Source organism: Copadichromis virginalis, linkage group LG3, assembly GCF_057382275.1.
Source record: "Copadichromis virginalis isolate Kocher_CV1m ecotype Utaka linkage group LG3, C_Virginalis_male_GT1.1, whole genome shotgun sequence".
NCBI classification, from domain to species: Eukaryota; Metazoa; Chordata; class Actinopteri; order Cichliformes; family Cichlidae; genus Copadichromis; species Copadichromis virginalis.
In genome coordinates, this window is record NC_140620.1 from 60,065,741 (window position 1) to 60,082,538 (window position 16,798).

Below are 16,798 nucleotides of genomic sequence, written 5' to 3' on the forward strand. Positions count from 1 at the left end.
GCAGCAAAACACAACAACAGTTGCTTCAAGGTACTTAAGAAACTCCAACAATCAGATGTCCCCTCTATGAGCAAACAGCTGCTTGCTCATAGCAGGGGGGCCTGGTCTTAGTTACACTGCCATGGGTCTAGCCTGCTGGGGGCTTCCCATGATGCACTGCATAGTGTTGCTATTATATTCATCACTTTTCACTCACAATGTGTTTATACACACCTCTGCATTTAATTAGCAGTTATTGCCATAGGTGGCTGACAAAATGCCATGCTCTCAGACACTTGTGAGCTTGTTGTGCACACTAGTGAACATCGCTGTATCACTAACACTGAGGCTGTGCTATCTCACAATCGGCACCTATGCCTATCCCAATAAGGAAGACACACACACACTTGGGGATGGCAATTTCAAGCAAACAATACTTCTAAATATGAATGGGGAACTATTCAACCATTCTTCATAACAAACAGAAACATCTGGGAGATTCATGCTGCTGTAGTGTCATAGTCGGGCTCTGGTTGTTTGGACTTCCTCTTATTCCTCCAAGCAATCATCCCGAAGGCACGCTCCTTTTCTTTGGGTGGAGTTTGGGTTTCCTGCTCTTCAGCTGCACACACCTGCCTGTCATCCGTTTCCTCAACTTCAGTATAAAAGGACCAGCTTTGCCATCCATACTCTGCCAGATAGTCTGCCTCCAACAAGTGGCAAACACCTTGTTCCTTAGCAGTTTCCTAGCATTCCTATTCTCACGTGCCTCTGTCTGTTCCCATGTTCCTCCCATCAGCTGAATAGCTTTTCGTTTCCGTTATCTTCCATCAGATGAGAAAGTTGGTTCGTTCACAGTACCCACCTGGATCACTCTGCACTACTCTTCCATCTGCCTGCTCACCCACCTACGGCAACGCTTACCTGAACTCAACCAGCACACTGTCCCTTCCTTTTTGGAAAGTCTCCTTCTTCCCCCAGACCCGGAGGAAGCCCCTGTGCTATTCCCATGGCCCCTCAGTACTTACCTCAATGTTTTCATATGTACAGTAAATAAAGACTGTAATACTTTGATACGTGTCTCTGTTGGCTCTGCTTTTGGGTCTACACGGTTGTTACAAGAGTAGGAAGCAAAGTTCTTCACTCCTACTACAAGCTGATTCATCTCTGCTTTTAGTATCTGTAGAAATTAGGCTTTGGTTGTTTTACTTAACATCCCGAGTTGAATCTTTTCTCTTTAAAGTTAATTATGATTCTCTAAAATAAATGGCAAACAGAAAGGCAGCCTCTTCAGTAACCAGGGCCCTTTACTACAAAGCTTGTTTAACATATGCAGAGTTTCGTTTCATCATCTGGATTCACTTATCCTAGCATTAGCAAACACGAAGCTGGTCATCAACTCCAGTTAACCCAGGATTTCCTCTACGCGTTCACATTAAAGTCGGCGTCTGACAGCCACAGAGGGGGTGGATTCACAGATCCTATGTCTCTTTTTTAATGGAAAACTGTCCCTTTGAGAGCCACCTACTCCAAACAACGTATTCAATTGTCATTAACCACAAGTGGTTCCCCTCAGCCTCCAAGTAGACACACCTATGGCATCAATTTCAAAATCTAACGTCACCTTGTTCTTGAGTTATCACATTCACAAACTTGGGTGTCTAAGCTGTTCTACCTAACCATCAGCCTTTTAAATCTGAGGGGTAAAAAAGGATGAGAGAAAATCCTTCTGTTAATTTGCTGGTTTGCACACAAACATTCAATTCATCACTGTATGCACTCTCTCTGCTGCTGATTGCTTCTGAGGTGATGGCTGCACATTAGAGCTCTGAAACTTTAAACTGGATCCACTGTCCCACAGCCTGCTGAGGGAGGCATGGAAACTACTTCAACTTCAAATAATAGTGACTGAACAGGTATCCCTGGTCTGTGTTTCCAGGAGTGTAAAACATTTGTCAATGTTTTAAATCATCAAGTTAATACTCGGACATTCCCGTGACAAGGTGACGCACAGTTTGTTCTTCCTTCAGTGGTGTTAGTAAAGGTACAGCTGAACAAGCTGCACATATAAAACCCATTCCTTCAGTCTTAATGCTTACAGAACAATGAAACTGCTGTAAAACAGTTTTTATAAATGCTCATTAGGGAAAAACAAAGACGTTACACAGAATTAAACTTCAGAACTTCCTCAGCTGCACCTGAAGATAACATAACACTCCCAGTGTGAACATCTCAGCCATGCTGGTGCTGTTGGCAGGCAGGACACAACACTGCTGCTGTACTCGTTCAACATTCAGCCCACAGTGTCGTGTACACAGGCTGTCAGGCCTGCCGTGTGTAAACCACTGAAAACAAAGCAAAAACACAGCACGCCTGTTGCCATATTTCAGATGTCGTGGGAAAGACAGCTGTAAACGATAAATTGTGGATTGAGAGAGTCTTCAGCAAACTGTGCATTTTCTCTTATTTGAGGACGGTTTCATAAAGAGTTACAGTGATTTAGTCTTTGATGAGATTTCTGAGGTTTCACTGTGGAAAGTTGTTCACTGTGACCCATTTTAAAGAACAAAAAGAGTCAACATCCTGTTTCTGTCAGTTAATGGCCTTTTCTATTGATTTTTTGGAGGGGGGGGGGGGGCATCTCTCTTGATTGTGTTTTGTGTTAAACAACAGTGAAGTTTTACTAGGACATCAGCGCTAGTACTGAAACTCTGCTCTGTCATTGCTGTTTAGTCCTCTTTGTCCGGCTCATGCATTCTGACCAAGCAGACCAGCTAGTTTGTGAAAGGTATTGCTGAAAGTTATTAAAACAATATATATAAATTATATAAAAGCATTATTGGATACTATGTATCTAAAAATTTAAATCTCACCTAAAAACCGAGATGTTTCTTTGAAACGTTTTTGTTTCATACAGTTCACCACAACACTGTCATAGAAGTAAAAGGTTAATTATTGCTTATTTGGTTGCTGTGATCCTTAAAAGTTTAACTTGGAAGAACAAGAAAGTGCTACATATGCAGTTTGACACACCCCTGCTATATTTAAGATAACCTGACTTAGAGCTGAGGGTGGATGCCTGGCAGTTTAAGACACACTTTAGTCTTTTATTCGTTGAACATTAGACTCACGGCCGCAAGCTGCTAAAATAAACGTGTTTGTTTTTCCATAAAGGCAACAGGGTTGCTGTCCGTGCTGTCAAATACAAACTGGATGCACAAGCCACCAGGGTGTGTTAACTGCACGGTTCCAGTCAGGGGTTAATATTTCGATTAGATGACATGGTTCACTTCAGAATCCTGCCACCTATGTGAAACGGCAGATATGACACTACGAGGAACGCATTTGTTGCACATCTGACAACATCAGTCTTTCTTACTCGCTTGTTTCGTCGATAATGTGTTGATTCTGCCACTTCTTCAGTGACAGCAGTGAAAACAGGAGATTTCTCCGCACACCTCCATGAAAACATTACGAACCTGTGGCCCCGCGCACGCAGCACGCTAGTACCGCAGCGCTCTGCAGGAAACCTGCACTACAGCTTTGTTGGAGGCGCACAGTCTGACACACTGATCATGTGTCAGTAAACAAAATGCAACTCGGACTTTTTCTGATTCTGTGCCTCGGTAGGGACTGCTGTGTCACATCAGGCTCTGTACATGTCCAAAAAGACGAAGTTTCACCTTGATGACAGGAAGTGACATCCCCAGCGCCCTGATGGAGGCTTTCTCTCTGTCAGCGCGGTGCAAACACGGGGACAGGTTCTCACTCACCTTGAAAACATCTCCGTAGGTGCCGCACCCAATCCTGTGGATGAGCTCGTAGTCATCCAGCGGGTCCAGGAATGACACTCCTATCCGGTCCATGTCTGGAGACACCTCTTGCTGCTGCGGGGAGCCTGGCTGGCTTTTTACTCACACATAGCCGCTGCTGATATCGGCGGAGAGAACGGAAGCACGGGCAGACGAACTCTGTGAAATGGCCCAGGGACGACTGATCGGAACCGGCTAATTATACCGTTTAGGCAGGCAGAGGGAGCGCGGTGACACAGCCGAGAGCCGCTCGAGTCAGAGCACGCGTGAGCGAGCACGGTCCCCTCAGTAAGCCTCCCACCTCTGCGCGCTCCTGTGCCCTCAGATGAACATCCTTTTCAAACGTGGCAAAATCACGTCTGAAATAAACCCTTGGCACGAACACGCTTAAAGGCGTGATTTGCGAGCTCTACGAGAAAAGCCCGTCAGGCTTGTTTTAAAGTTTGACATCAGTTAGTTTCCGCTTAGAGTTCTTCATACGTGTGACTTTCTCTCATCGCAATCTGGACCTGAAAATACTGACGACCTAACTGTTCAGATGGCAAGTTCAAAAGTCGCGCATGCTCACTGATGAGGTGAACATTTCTGTCTCAGTGTTTACTGTAACGGACTTCATGCATGTGTGGCTTTCTTACATGAACATCCTCCATCACATGCTGAAGCAGGAGGCTTTCAGCAGACTTTCAAACATGAAGAATATTTTTACTCCTTCTGAAGTATGAAAACACATAACTGTACATCATCACTTAACTCAGCATTTTACAAGGTCTGACTTTGGCCTTTTGCAGCTATTAGCTTAGCATGTTATGAACTTTTTGAAAAATATTTAGTGACACTACTTCATAGTAGTGAGGCCATGCAGTCTGTGCCTCTTCTGTTTTGAGTGGATATGACGTGGAACTTTAGCGCACACTTTTGCTCAAGCAGAGCTCGTGTCGTCTCTGGAAGATGATCGTGAGGAAGGCGAGCCACTAACGTCCTGCATGATGTACCAGATGATGACAGAGGCTGTTTAAAGTTGATATTACTGACAGCCACTCACAGCATGTGAAGGCGCCTTCATATATATGTAATACACATCATTGGACCACATGTCGTTCCATTTTCATCAGAGCTTTATTATTGCAGATAGAAAAACAAGAACACAAACCACGAGTCAATCAAATTTGATGGAGCAGTGCCATCTAATGTGGCTCTGTCTCAACAGTGCATGGTCTTACTGCTCTCTTCTCATTGTTAGAAATCCGTCTAACTCAGCTATTCTCAAAACTAAAGGCCACCTACTTTAAAAAAGAAGACAGGCAAAGTAAGGCAACATAGAGCTGATAAGAAAGAAGCTGTCAGTAGAGCAGAGTGGACAATGTTACACAGTAACTATCCTAAATTTAAACACTTCTGAGGCTTCAGTCATGAACAGGTTAGTTCATGTTGGTATTTTACACGTCTGAAAATCATGTTCTGGTCCTCATCACTTTGGCTTTAAACATCCAGACAGCATGTAACGGATACCTAACAGGCTGCCAATCAAAACGCAAACTGACGATCAAACCAGGCACGTCTCCAGAAACCATTTCTTAAATAAAAACTCAATTAAATGTTCCAACCTGATAAGTGACGCTTAACTCAAGATAATCTGTGCATGTCAGACATATTGCTCGAACTAGGATATTGACTGAGAGGGCCCTCTGGGTGAAAACACTGGTAAAAACGTTGACAAGCAGGATCGAGGTTAATCGGTGTCCCCGTCTCTGTTCACAGTATGTCCTACAGTCTCTTCCTGCAACAATCAGGATGTCTACAGTGACTTACGCTGGCGCTTCAGGAATGACATGGAGTAATCTCCCGCCGGAGTGCTCTTCTGCCTCTTCATCTGGACCTGTGACTGTGCGGTGAGCTGCAGCTTGATGGCGCTGGAGTTCACCTTGGCAGCGCACAGGAGCTCCTTCATCCCCTTCATCTTCTCACTCTGAAAGGCGATTACAGTGCCAGCTGGCGAGAGGGGGGCCTGCTCCGGGGAGAAAGGAGAAGATGCGGAGTCTGGGAGACTGGGGGACTTGGGTTTTCCTTCAATGTCTCCAGCACGTAGTCCCTGGGAGGAGCGCCGGCGGAGCCCTCCTTCTCCCACCTTCTTGGGCTGAGCTGCCACTGCAGCCGGCTGGCTGCACGGGGAGGTAGGAGCGGCAGAAGGAGGAGAGCTCTGGTCCTCCAGCTTGGACTCCCTCCTGGGGCCACGCCTGCGCCCTTCCCTGAAGTCCTCGCTCGACTGGTCGTCGTCGTCCTGGGGATCTGGCTCTTTGGTGATGATTGTTACTTTCTGACGCACCTTTGGAATCGGAGCACAAATGTGTGTTTAGCTAGAAAGCGCTAACACGTCTGTGGCTCTCCTGCAGTCACGGGCAACTCACCTGGGCATCAAAGCGACTCAGAGACTGGACAAGGTATGTGGCCCAGCCCACATGAAGGACCGGCGTGGGACTCCCCTCCTCCCACTTGCAGATGCCGTCATAAAAACGCAGCAGATGGGCAAAGCACTCGGGGTCCTGCAGTGCAGAGACAGCCGCTGCCTGCTTGGGCTGATCCTGCAAGAGAGCAGAGGTGCAAGACTGAGGCCACATCTGTCAGTGAGTAATATTCATGATGTGCATCTAACAACATGATCTAAACTCAGGTGGAGGTGCGCTCTGTTGGTGTCTGTTAATGTTCACGAGTTTCTACATGTTCCACATGCTTAATCAGAGAGAAGCTGGATTTGGAAGTCATCTGATAAGGAGCAAGAGAAAGAACATGTTCTGTTGGGTTGAGGTGGTAGTGTGATTGTTACTGAAGAGAGAATTAGAGCTTTGCATTATTACAGAACAGCTGCTAGTGGAGCCCTTCTCCACCTACGGCCTGTCTGTGGGTGTATGTGCTCTGGAGAAACAGTCACCTCGTCCCCTCCTTCTGTCTCCTCTCCTCCCTCCCCAGGACTCTCTGCTGCTGTCGCCGTTTCCTTCAGCAAGGTAGGGATGACATCATTTGCAATGTCAAAGAACTCCTTGTAGATCTCCTCATCCTCGCGGAAATAGTTATAGCTGCAGGAAGGTGGAGAAGGAGCTTTAATACATACATGCGCTTTTCTCCTGTCACAGCATGAAGTCCAGAAAAAAATATAAGAGTAAAAACAGGATGCTGTGACATGTGGCAGACATGACAACAAGTGAGGAACAAGTGGACAGGTTCAGAAAACAAAACAAAGCACGGGCACGTATTTCTCTGTGAGGCAGCAGAGCGTGGGCTGAACCTGAAGAACAATGGGGAGCAGGAAACGGAAGCTGATGGATGTGGAGAGAATGTGTGTGGTGGGTCAGAGCTGCTATTTATAACTGCAGATCATGAACAGTGTTTAGAGGGAGGAGAGCACATGAGGATGCAGAGCTGGATACTTCCTGGACTGAGCACCACACCTTTCCAGGCCAAGTGTGACTGAGCCCTTAGTGGTGGCTGGGTTCATAACGAAGCAACAAAGAACCACAAGGGCAGGAAACACAGCTGCTGGTTTAGTGCCATCTTGTGTTCATCTGCTGAAATAGCATTCACGTACAAATGTCATCTGGGACCAGCTAAAAGAAGAAAAAGGTGTCTAGTGTCTGAATAACACTACTTAAAAGTGAGATCAATATAATTTTGTTTTCTTCTATTTGTCACTTTATCTAAACACTTCATTCAGAATCATCAGCACGCCGGGGGAGGAGCTGTGAGGATGCAGAGATACTGGACGCTTCCTGGATCAGGAGTCTCATTAGTGTGAACTTACTCCTGCATGACCTGGGCGGCCTCAGCCCAGGACCTCAGGGCCTCCCGCACACTCCTGTGCCTGTAGTGGAAGCCAGCCAGGTACATGTAGGGGTAGATGTGCTCGTTGTTATAGTGCTTCTGAGCAGAAGTGACGGCCTGAGAGACACAGACAGATCAAAGAAAGTTAAAAAAATGATGCTGAACTCAGAATTAAGAGGGTTCAGTATCAGCATTCAGCAACAGGTCATGGTGGAGACGTTTATTCAGTTTGACAACGAGCAGCAAACCAGAACTCCAGTGATCCCAACAAGCACTTGGACCTGAGCATCAAACAGGAAGAAGGGTGTTAACCAGAGAGATCCAGCAGGTGTGCAACTTCCTGCATGCTGTCACCACCAGTACCATCACAGTACCGCTTTTCTGTGGAACCGGCTTCCAGTTTGGATTCGGGAGACTGACTCTAGGCTGTGGGGGATTCCCATGATGCACTCAGTCACCTTTTTCACTCTCTTTGTGTTTATATCTTGGTCCTCTTGGCTCCAGCCGAGCCTCGGGTACATCGGTGTTATTTTGGATTCTGCCATGTCCCTAGAGCAACACTCTGGACAGTTAATTAGGAACAGCCTTCTTCAGCTAAGAAACATCTCCAAACTGTGAACCTTGTTGTCTAAATCTGAGTTAGAAATGCTTTTATTTCATCTCTCTTAGATTGTTGTTAAAGTCTTTTTCTTTGTTTGAGCAAAAAGAATCGTAACCGTCTCCAGTCGGTCCAGAAGGCTGCTGCGAGCCTCTTAACAAAGGCACAAAGACAGCACTGGTTTTACTCTCATTACACTGGCTCCCAGTACGTTTTAGAATTCATTTCAAATTCTTAGTACTGACTTTAAAGCTCTGAGTGGTGACGCTCCTGCCTACATCTCTGATCTTTTACAACCCCAGGCTCCCTCTCACAGCCTGAGATCAGCCCCACCAACACGTTTTAAGACCAGAGGAGGTGGATCAGTTAGAGCGGAGGCCCCCGGGTTATGGGAAGCTTTACCTCCATCGTAATGTTGCCTTGATTGTATTTATGACTTATTTATTTAGACTGGCACAATTAGAGTTGTGCTGTATGATCCATTGTGTTGTTAATGTTATTGTGAAGGACTCTGTGGTTCTTATCCTGTGAAGAGTGAAGTAAAGTTATTATTATTGTTTTATACACCACTCTGCATTTAAATACTAAAGTGCTCTGCACAGTCTGTCCACTAGAGGGTGCTGGATCATTACGGTATAGTCTAACTACACATGACGTCATAAAAGGCCTAGCCCCCCTGGGCCAGCAGAGCGCTCAGCATCTAAGTTTGACAGTCCTCTCACACAGCCAATGGCAGAGTGAGGCTGTTATTTATCTATGCAGCAGTCAGTTGGACACGTGTAAACAAACAGCCAGTCACTTTCAGTGTTGTTAGCACCCCCTCCTTGGTTTTGGACTCAACCGAGCAGTAATGCTTACTCCAGGTCTCTTTCCACACTATGTTTTGATAGAGACCAGCAGCTGATTTCCAGTAGCTTGTGTTGTACAGACAAAGATGAAAAACTGCTGTCTGATCTTCAGCCCCACTAATGCAGAAGATCTACACGAAAAGTTTGACATGTTCTGTAAATATGAAGCCTGTAAAAGTCTTCCCTGCTCGCCGCTATGTGACCTGGGAAACTGGTTGATGTCTTACCTTCAGGTGGATTTTCAGGGGGTTCTCTTTTCCTGGAATTGGTTCCTGGTCTTCAAGGTCTGCCAGAGTGCCCATGGCCATGGGATATCTGGTGCGTAAGCCGAGACAGAAGCACAATGTCAACTTCGAGGAGTTACGTAAGCATTTTTTTTAAAATACAGCACATGTAACATTTCTGTTTTCTCCAATTATGGACGCCTTAATGACCCTGGCCCTGCATAATATAGAACACCGTGACACACATTATTCATCAAAGCTGGACCTTCTAAATGACAGCTCACAGCTATGTGATGAAATCTGACCTTCATCACAGTAACGAGTTCACTGTAAAAGCATATTTTATAAACTGTAATAAGATATGTAAATATTACAGCAAAGTGAATGAGGGAGCACTAGTGTTCACCTTAGCCAACTAAAACTACATACACTGTCTTTTTAACTCTGTATTGTGAGTTTATGAAATATGTTCAGACTTCAACGCTTTGGTCTCTGCCCCCTCCGATTACTGTGGGTTCAGTCACTCTCTAAAAGCACTGGGTGGAAACCAAAGATGGCAGGAAGAGAAGCAACATGATGACGCACTGTCCTAATCTTGGGTCAGCCTGAGTTGTGTCGTGCTGACAGACGTACATCGATGTACCATTAAATGTTACGGCAAAGTGAGCACGCTTGCTGCTCAGCTGGTGTCAGGGCAAATCTGAAAGAGTCTTTAATGAATCCTCAGCAGTGCACTGGTACACACTCACCTGTCCAGGTCGCCTCGTTCATACAATAGCCAGAGGAGTTTCTGGTAAAGCAACGGGAAAAAGAAAGGTGAGGAAACCAAGTGCAAGACTGTAGCGTATTTCCTTCATGTGTGCCTGGATGGACTTTCACAGGCAGTACAATGTTTCCAGTTGTTCCAGGTGTAGATTATAAAATTACAATGTAATCACAAACTGTACGACTGAAGGTTTCTGTGCTGCTGAAAACGAGAGCTGATGATGGTGTGGACGTTAATCAATATCAACACTAATTCACTGCCCAACCTAAAATCCCTCAGGTCAGAGTTTTACTGTCCATGTCCAGAAAAGCTTTTACTTCTATATTTTTAAATATTAACACAAATTAATTGAGCCAGTATTTTCTATTATTTCACTTTTAATCATAAAAATGTTATGAAAACCTTTAAATGAAGATCGTCTAGTACACACCGCGCCCCCTTTAGACTCACCCTGTTTGCTTCCGTGTGAAATAAGACGGCTGCCGTCAGCCTTCAGTGAGCTGTATATATTAAATGTGGCAGCGGACTAAGTCAACAGTTCATCTGCATATTTTAAAACAACCTCTGGAGGCTTGATGCAGATTTTTTGCTGTGTAAAACAAACATTCATCGTTACCCTGTAGGTGCAGGCCTCACCTGTTGCAGCAGCAGAAGCTCGGAGCTGTCTGTGTGCAGGTCCAGTGATGGGTTGATGGCACAAACCATGAAGGCCACCTCCATGTTTCTGTCACACTTCATGTAGGAACCCTTCAGATACAGCCAGCTCTGAGGGACAGACGAAGGATCACAGCTACACTTTGTGAATAAATGGTAAATGGACTTGCTCTTATATAGTGCTTTTCTATTCTACTGGAGCACTCAAAGTGCTTTACACAACATGCCTAATTCACCCATTCATACAAGCACTTATCTATGCCTGAGTGCTTTCTATCCAACATCCACACTGCGATGGACGCATCAGAGAGAAACTTGGAGTCGGTATCTTGCCCAAAGATATCTTGATGCATGCTCACTCATCCAGGTAAGGAAATCCCAAAGAGTGGATTCTGTTCATCTGGATGTTTTCAGTGGGAGAAACGTTTCATCATCATCTTCAGTCTCAGCTCACTGCAGGTTTCCCCAATCTTATCAACAGTACATTTGCACAATGACTGAAGCCAGCCCACTGAATGCTGGGAGGTCAGGTCCTTGATCATAAATATGCTAATTCTCATGACTACTGATCAGTGGTCCTGAGTACCATTCACAGAGAGTTGGGGAACGGCTGCAATCACAGCATGTAAGATGGTGACAGATGTACCCTTAGGCCCCCTCCTCCACTCAGAGATGGTCTTTCCCTTTTCACGTAAATGGCCTCCTTGACTCCACCCTCAAACCAGCGTTCCTCCCTGTCCTGGATGTTACATCCTCATGATTGAGAGAGTGTCCACTGTAGGTGTGAATAGACTGCAGAGTCCTGGCCTGACGAGGTGGCTCTTCTGTGTTGTAGCCAGAGGTTGTTTGGTTTCCCCGATGTATAAATCCTGACAATCCTCCTGCACTAACAGCTACACTATGTTACTCTGTTTGTGTCGGGGGACCTGATTCAAAGCTGCCTACCAACGGGTTGAGGATTGAAGCCAAAAACGTTGAAATGTTAACGGTGACCGAGTCGATCATAAGGACAGTTTGTTGTAAAGGTGCATCCTGTTTATGTCTTCGGTAAACTATACAGACTTGGTGTAAATTCCCCTCCGTAATGCCTGTGGTATGACGTCCGGCCAATAGCACCGTCTCATTCTAATTGCTTCAGAGAAACTATCACCCTACAGTAACCACTTCCTGGGTCTCATTTCATGATAGCCTTTCTGGTTTAGCAAAACCATCCACCTACCGTTGTCTGCTGCGAGGATGATAATGTTGTTGTCATTACTAAGTGATGTGAGTGCCCTCCTCTCCTCCATGCTGATTTTGGATGCTGGGGCTTTGTATTGTTGAGACAGGCTGAAACCAGTTGCTCTGCTTCCACAGCTGCAATGTTGCTGTTTCAAATTGCTGTTTCTGTGGCTGTGATCAGCTCCACTAGCAGGATTAGTCTCAGCGTCACAGCCCATTGTTCACTCAGTGGGCTAGTTTCAGTCATTGTGCAAAGATAATGTTTATAAGGCTGCGGAAACCTGCAGTCAGCTGAGTGGTGACAGAATCAACTTTATGGGATTGCCCATGGATACTTTGATTTGACTGGACCAGCCAGCCAGGGACCAATCTGCTCGAGCTCCTGAGCTACAGCCACCCCGAGTCCCAAGATTTGCCTAAAGCTGTGTACACACTGGAAGCACTTCACAGCAACATGGTGATCAGGGATTATAGAAAGTAAATGCTTTTTGGATATTTCAAGTGATTATGAGTCAAAAAACAGCTGGTGATGCAATAAATCTGAAGTACAGAAAGTAACTTTTGAGGTTTAATAGAAAAAAACCTCATAAATATACTGATTAGTGTGTAAGTGCATTTTCAGAAAGCTAATACTATAGCAGCTAATGTTGGTCTGCCCTAAAAATCACACTTTCCTTCTGATAAACAGTTTGATTACATTCTCAAATCTTACGAGAGTTTATTATCAGTGTCAATGTTAGGATCCGCTTCACTAACGCTAACTACCGGCTGCTAACAGCGACGACACCAGCAGTGCTTACCAACAGGAAAGGTTGGAATATCCACAACAACTCGCCTCAGCATCGCTCTCATCACACAGAATGAGCTTTGCTGACCTGTAAACTCTTATTTGACTCCTTACACAAAGTTTTACAGCCTCCTCGCTGCAGATGAAGAGTGCCACTGTTTGTCCTACAGCGGATCGGATTGCACACTTGGATTGTGAGAAGTAAGAAAACAGAATTCATTTAACTGCAGTTGAATGAACAGATGACGTGACTGACTTCCTCAAGAGCTTTGATGTGTGTCAGATATATTTGAGTCCTGAAATGTGCAAAAGTAACCAGCTGGCAGCCTCAGAGCGACGTGTGACGACCAAATCACTCCCAGTGTGTACACAGCTTAAGATTATTTTTTAAGCACTACATACAGCTTGACTTCATCTTCTAAATCCCTGCAAATGTAACCAATCCAACATTTATTGATCATTTTCTGAGCAAAAATATCGTACATTGGTATCCTCTTTGTACAAAACTCCTTTACATCGGGGTCATGATCTTGTCCTTGATGGAAATATGTAAAATTGTGTATGTTTCTGTTCTGTGTCTTGTGTACCGTTTGTTTGTATATGTGTCTTCCTTGCTGCTGTTACACCCAAATTTCCCCTTGTGAGACAATTAAAGGATTAATCTATTCATCTGTGCATAGAAATTTCTTTCTGTCTGCATGAACAGCACACTGGTTTTCCCACTTGAGGTAAAAGCAAAGACATGGAGTAGGCCTCTTTGGTGCTAACATATGACCCATGCAGTCTCACTCCTACTAGAGCACGCTGCTGTCGCTGGTGGAAAATGTCCTTCTTTTACTTACACTGCTCACTATAGTGTCAGAATATCAACCCAACGTGATGTCGCTCTAACTCTAATTCCAACCACATGAGTGGTTTAGCACCACACTCTTCTCGTGGAATTAGTATCAACAACTGTACATTGACCATCTCTCACATTTCTATGCAGGGAAGACTTTTCATGATGATTTTCTTTTTTTAATCGCGACATTTTAAAGAGCTTAATGATCTGTAGAAGTTAAAATACATGAAAGAAATAGGCTTGACTGTGGTGTCTAAAACGTGTCTACACTGAGCATACTGATAGAGCTAGAGGCAGCTGGTTCATTCTGCTGACAGACGGGCCTCACCTTCTCATTGACTCCAGCTGTGACGGTTTGTCCTCGCCGGTCCTCGTTACCCTTCCCGTGCCAGGTGACTTCTGCTGTCTCCTCACCATTTTTACCAAATATCACCCAGGCGTGGTCCTCAGATAGTGCCAGGTGTACATCATTTAGACCCAAGACCTGACAGGCAGCCACTACTGCAAAGGCCACTCCAGAACTATCCAGTTTGGTACCTGGTTCAATTCAACAATTAATCAATAAATGTTGGACTCACCTAACAAGCATCATGAGAAAAACCATGTTACCTGTGATGAGGCTGAATAGGGACTGGATGTGGGCTCGATCCTTGAAGTAAGAACGACTGAGACTGTTCCAGATCACATCCGATACCTTCTTCACCAGCTCTCGGCTGGATCCCGCAGCAGTTCTCCGATACTGGGACAGATCCACAGCCCCACGGATCTGTGCTGTGAACCGCTCATACAGAGCAGAAATCATGCCCAGCTCCACTGTGGGGAAGCAAGACATGGGACAATCCGGCTCCAGCGGCTCAAAACGGACCCCTGGAACATTTATGGGGATGACTCGGTTCACAGCCAGGAAGTGCTCAACAAAACCCAAGACCAGTGAAAGAAGAGCCAAGTCCGGCTCTGGTTTCCGGAGCTCTGCATCAAACAACTGAACGACTCCATCGATTCCCCGCAGAGGAAAGTGCTTCTTCTGGGCCGAGTGCAAACCCATGATGCCTGCTGTCAGTCACAACTTTGATGTATGCGTGCCTCCTCACCTGCAGTACTGAACGGGGAGAGCAGTCAGTTCATCTGTAACTCCAAATCACACGCTAAACTGTGGGAAACAGGCAAATTCCAAAGCTGACCCATTAAAAATAATTCCTTATAGAAAACCACGTGTTTCCTACGTACTGGCTCATCGCCAAGAACTCTGGTTTCTCAATGAAGATGAAAACATTAAAAACAAAACAGTTCACAACTATAAAAGCAGACTTATTTCATTAATCTTTAAATAAAAGTCAGTAAGTTCATACATTATTGTTACTGTAAGTTTTAAATTACTTAATTCATTCACTCGCCTCTGTCAGTGCGCTCCAGGGCGGCTGTGGCTACACTGTAGCTTGCTATCACCAGTGTGTGAATGGGTGGATGATTGTGTATAGTGTAAAGCGCTTTGGGGTACTTAGGACCAAGTAAAGCGCTATACAAATACAGACCATTTACCATTCACAAGGAAACATTTGCTGTGGCCGCGGTTCTCTGGTCTGCTGAATGCGTGTGACAAACCACGTCAGCACAGACGAATACGACACTAATAAAAACTGGTTTATTTTTAATATTTCATATCCGAACGTAAGATAGCGATACTGTAACACTGATTTCTACACAGAAAGCTAACAGAAGTTACACCGCACACAACGCAGCATAACATGTGTCACGTTTGGTTTACAGTCTCGGGTATGAAGGAGTATACGAAACATTTATTGGTTATTAATGAAGGTTAATAATGCCAGCAGTAACTGTTAAGTGCTGAACAGACTAAGACATAAACACTGACATAGCACTGGACCGGGGCTGAGTGGCTGGACTTGTTGCGTAATGCCGGTTACATATATGCCGCTAACGCCGGTTATATGGCGCTTCGGTGGGCGGGGCAGGTTCACTGCTACCTGCGTACATTCAATGCAGAGCTGCAAACAGCCGCTCTTTTAGAGTTTCATGACAACGATCACTGTGCCGAAACGCATCCGGAACACCACTGGGGCGAACACTCTGTCATCCTAAAACGAAATACTCCGTTAGGTCCATTTATATGGTAGAATAATGTGTGACGTAAGCTAACTAGCTAACTTTACTAAATTAAGTTAGCTACTCATTTCGCCTTTCAAGCCGCGCTAATTTGCTGAATTAGTCCTGCTTTGTTTAAATAAGTCGGACGACATGCAGACACAAACCAAACCCGAAAATGAGTCACACGCTGAGGGGAATACGTTATCTGCCTGAATGAGCAGCTATTAAGCTAACAAGCTAACGAGCGGCTATCAGCTAAAGTCACTACTATTGGAGCTTTTGGAAAATATATCGCACCAGCTATACAACAACACCAACTCACCCTCAGCTCTACATCAGCCAACAATCTGACCAATGTTTAAGTGATCGCATACCCGTTTTCTCACAGCTCGCGCCACATGTTTTTGTTTGTGTCCCCTTTCTTTTGCCGCGCAGCTCAATCTGCCCGAAAGTCAGTTGGCATATGTCGACGTTTGCGTCTCGAAGCAGATCTCGCAGCAACAAGCACGCTTCTCTCGAGCGCAAATGTGCGCCTTTAGGCCCATCCCTATGCTTCGAGATCGTAAGTCCTGCGCAGTGGGGTTTTCCTCGTGTATGCTGGGAAATGCAGTTCATTTTAGGGTATTCCCCTACACCCCCAGTAGAGGTCACCACGACGCCTTTAAGAGATACGTGCTTTAAAATGGAACAACAGTAAATGTTACATAACGGAAAACGGGGCACGTATGGAGCATAAAACATTTAGGATAACATAAGAATGTACCGCAGAGTTGAACTCACGGCATATTTATCTTTAATATGTCGTTGGCTAAACAGTATGTCGTTGGCTATGACACAAGCTCAGACATATGTGTGTCTACAGAATAGAACAGAATAACCTGTTATTGTCATTGTACACGTTGATCGAAATCGTGGATTTGCACTCATGATCTAATATTTCAATTAAACGTATTTCAAATTCAGTCTACCAGTAAATTAATAGCTAATTTCCGAAGTACACAAGGTATTGTCCATGGTGCCCTGTGCTAAGGAGTCGTTGTTGTGATGCTGTGGTCTGTTTTTTATGTGCTGCTCGGGAATTCAGTGACACTGCACTGTTGTAGTTGATATAATTTTTTTAAATAGTAGAAGCGAGACGGACAGATCAGC

The 16,798-nt window shown here is 45.0% G+C and overlaps 2 protein-coding genes across 5 annotated transcripts in view; both read right to left on the reverse strand.

Moving 5' to 3' along the window:
• map4k2 (mitogen-activated protein kinase kinase kinase kinase 2) overlaps nt 1-4,316 on the reverse strand; it is a 45,921-nt gene extending 41,605 nt beyond the window's left edge. For all 3 annotated transcript variants that reach the window (XM_085451816.1, XM_085451817.1, XM_085451814.1), the window contains exon 1: nt 3,753-4,316. In XM_085451816.1, the coding sequence (XP_085307942.1) occupies nt 3,753-3,845 (93 nt within the window). In that variant the 5' untranslated portion in view covers nt 3,846-4,316. The remainder of the gene's footprint in view (nt 1-3,752) is intronic.
• Nucleotides 4,317-4,888: 572 nt separating this feature from the next.
• On the reverse strand, nt 4,889-16,282 carry men1 (multiple endocrine neoplasia I). Of its 2 annotated transcripts, none has more exons than XM_085451819.1 (10): nt 16,024-16,282; nt 14,153-14,642; nt 13,872-14,080; nt 10,677-10,805; nt 10,024-10,064; nt 9,278-9,365; nt 7,585-7,721; nt 6,718-6,862; nt 6,197-6,370; nt 4,889-6,114 (listed from the first exon to the last, which is right to left on the reverse strand). In XM_085451819.1, exons 2-10 carry the CDS (start codon nt 14,586-14,588, stop codon nt 5,587-5,589), a joined length of 1,887 nt encoding a protein of 628 aa, XP_085307945.1. In that variant the 5' UTR covers nt 14,589-14,642; nt 16,024-16,282; the 3' UTR covers nt 4,889-5,586. The 2 variants fall into 2 exon arrangements, with proteins under 2 accessions (XP_085307945.1, XP_085307944.1); XM_085451818.1 differs by having other exon boundaries at nt 15,972-16,282.
• Nucleotides 16,283-16,798: the final 516 nt, after the last annotated feature.

What these genes read in the sequence shown, in the direction of transcription:
- men1 (XM_085451819.1), bottom strand. Translation starts at nt 14,588, where the DNA reads ATGGGTTTGCACTCGGCCCAGAAGAAGCACTTTCCTCTGCGGGGAATC. An exon ending in AGACAGAAGGAGGGGACGAG is followed by an intron (nt 6,371 to 6,717) that starts GTGACTGTTTCT and finishes GCTCTCTTGCAG; the next exon opens with GATCAGCCCAAGCAGGCAGC. An exon ending in TGAGTCGCTTTGATGCCCAG is followed by an intron (nt 6,115 to 6,196) that starts GTGAGTTGCCCG and finishes CCGATTCCAAAG; the next exon opens with GTGCGTCAGAAAGTAACAAT.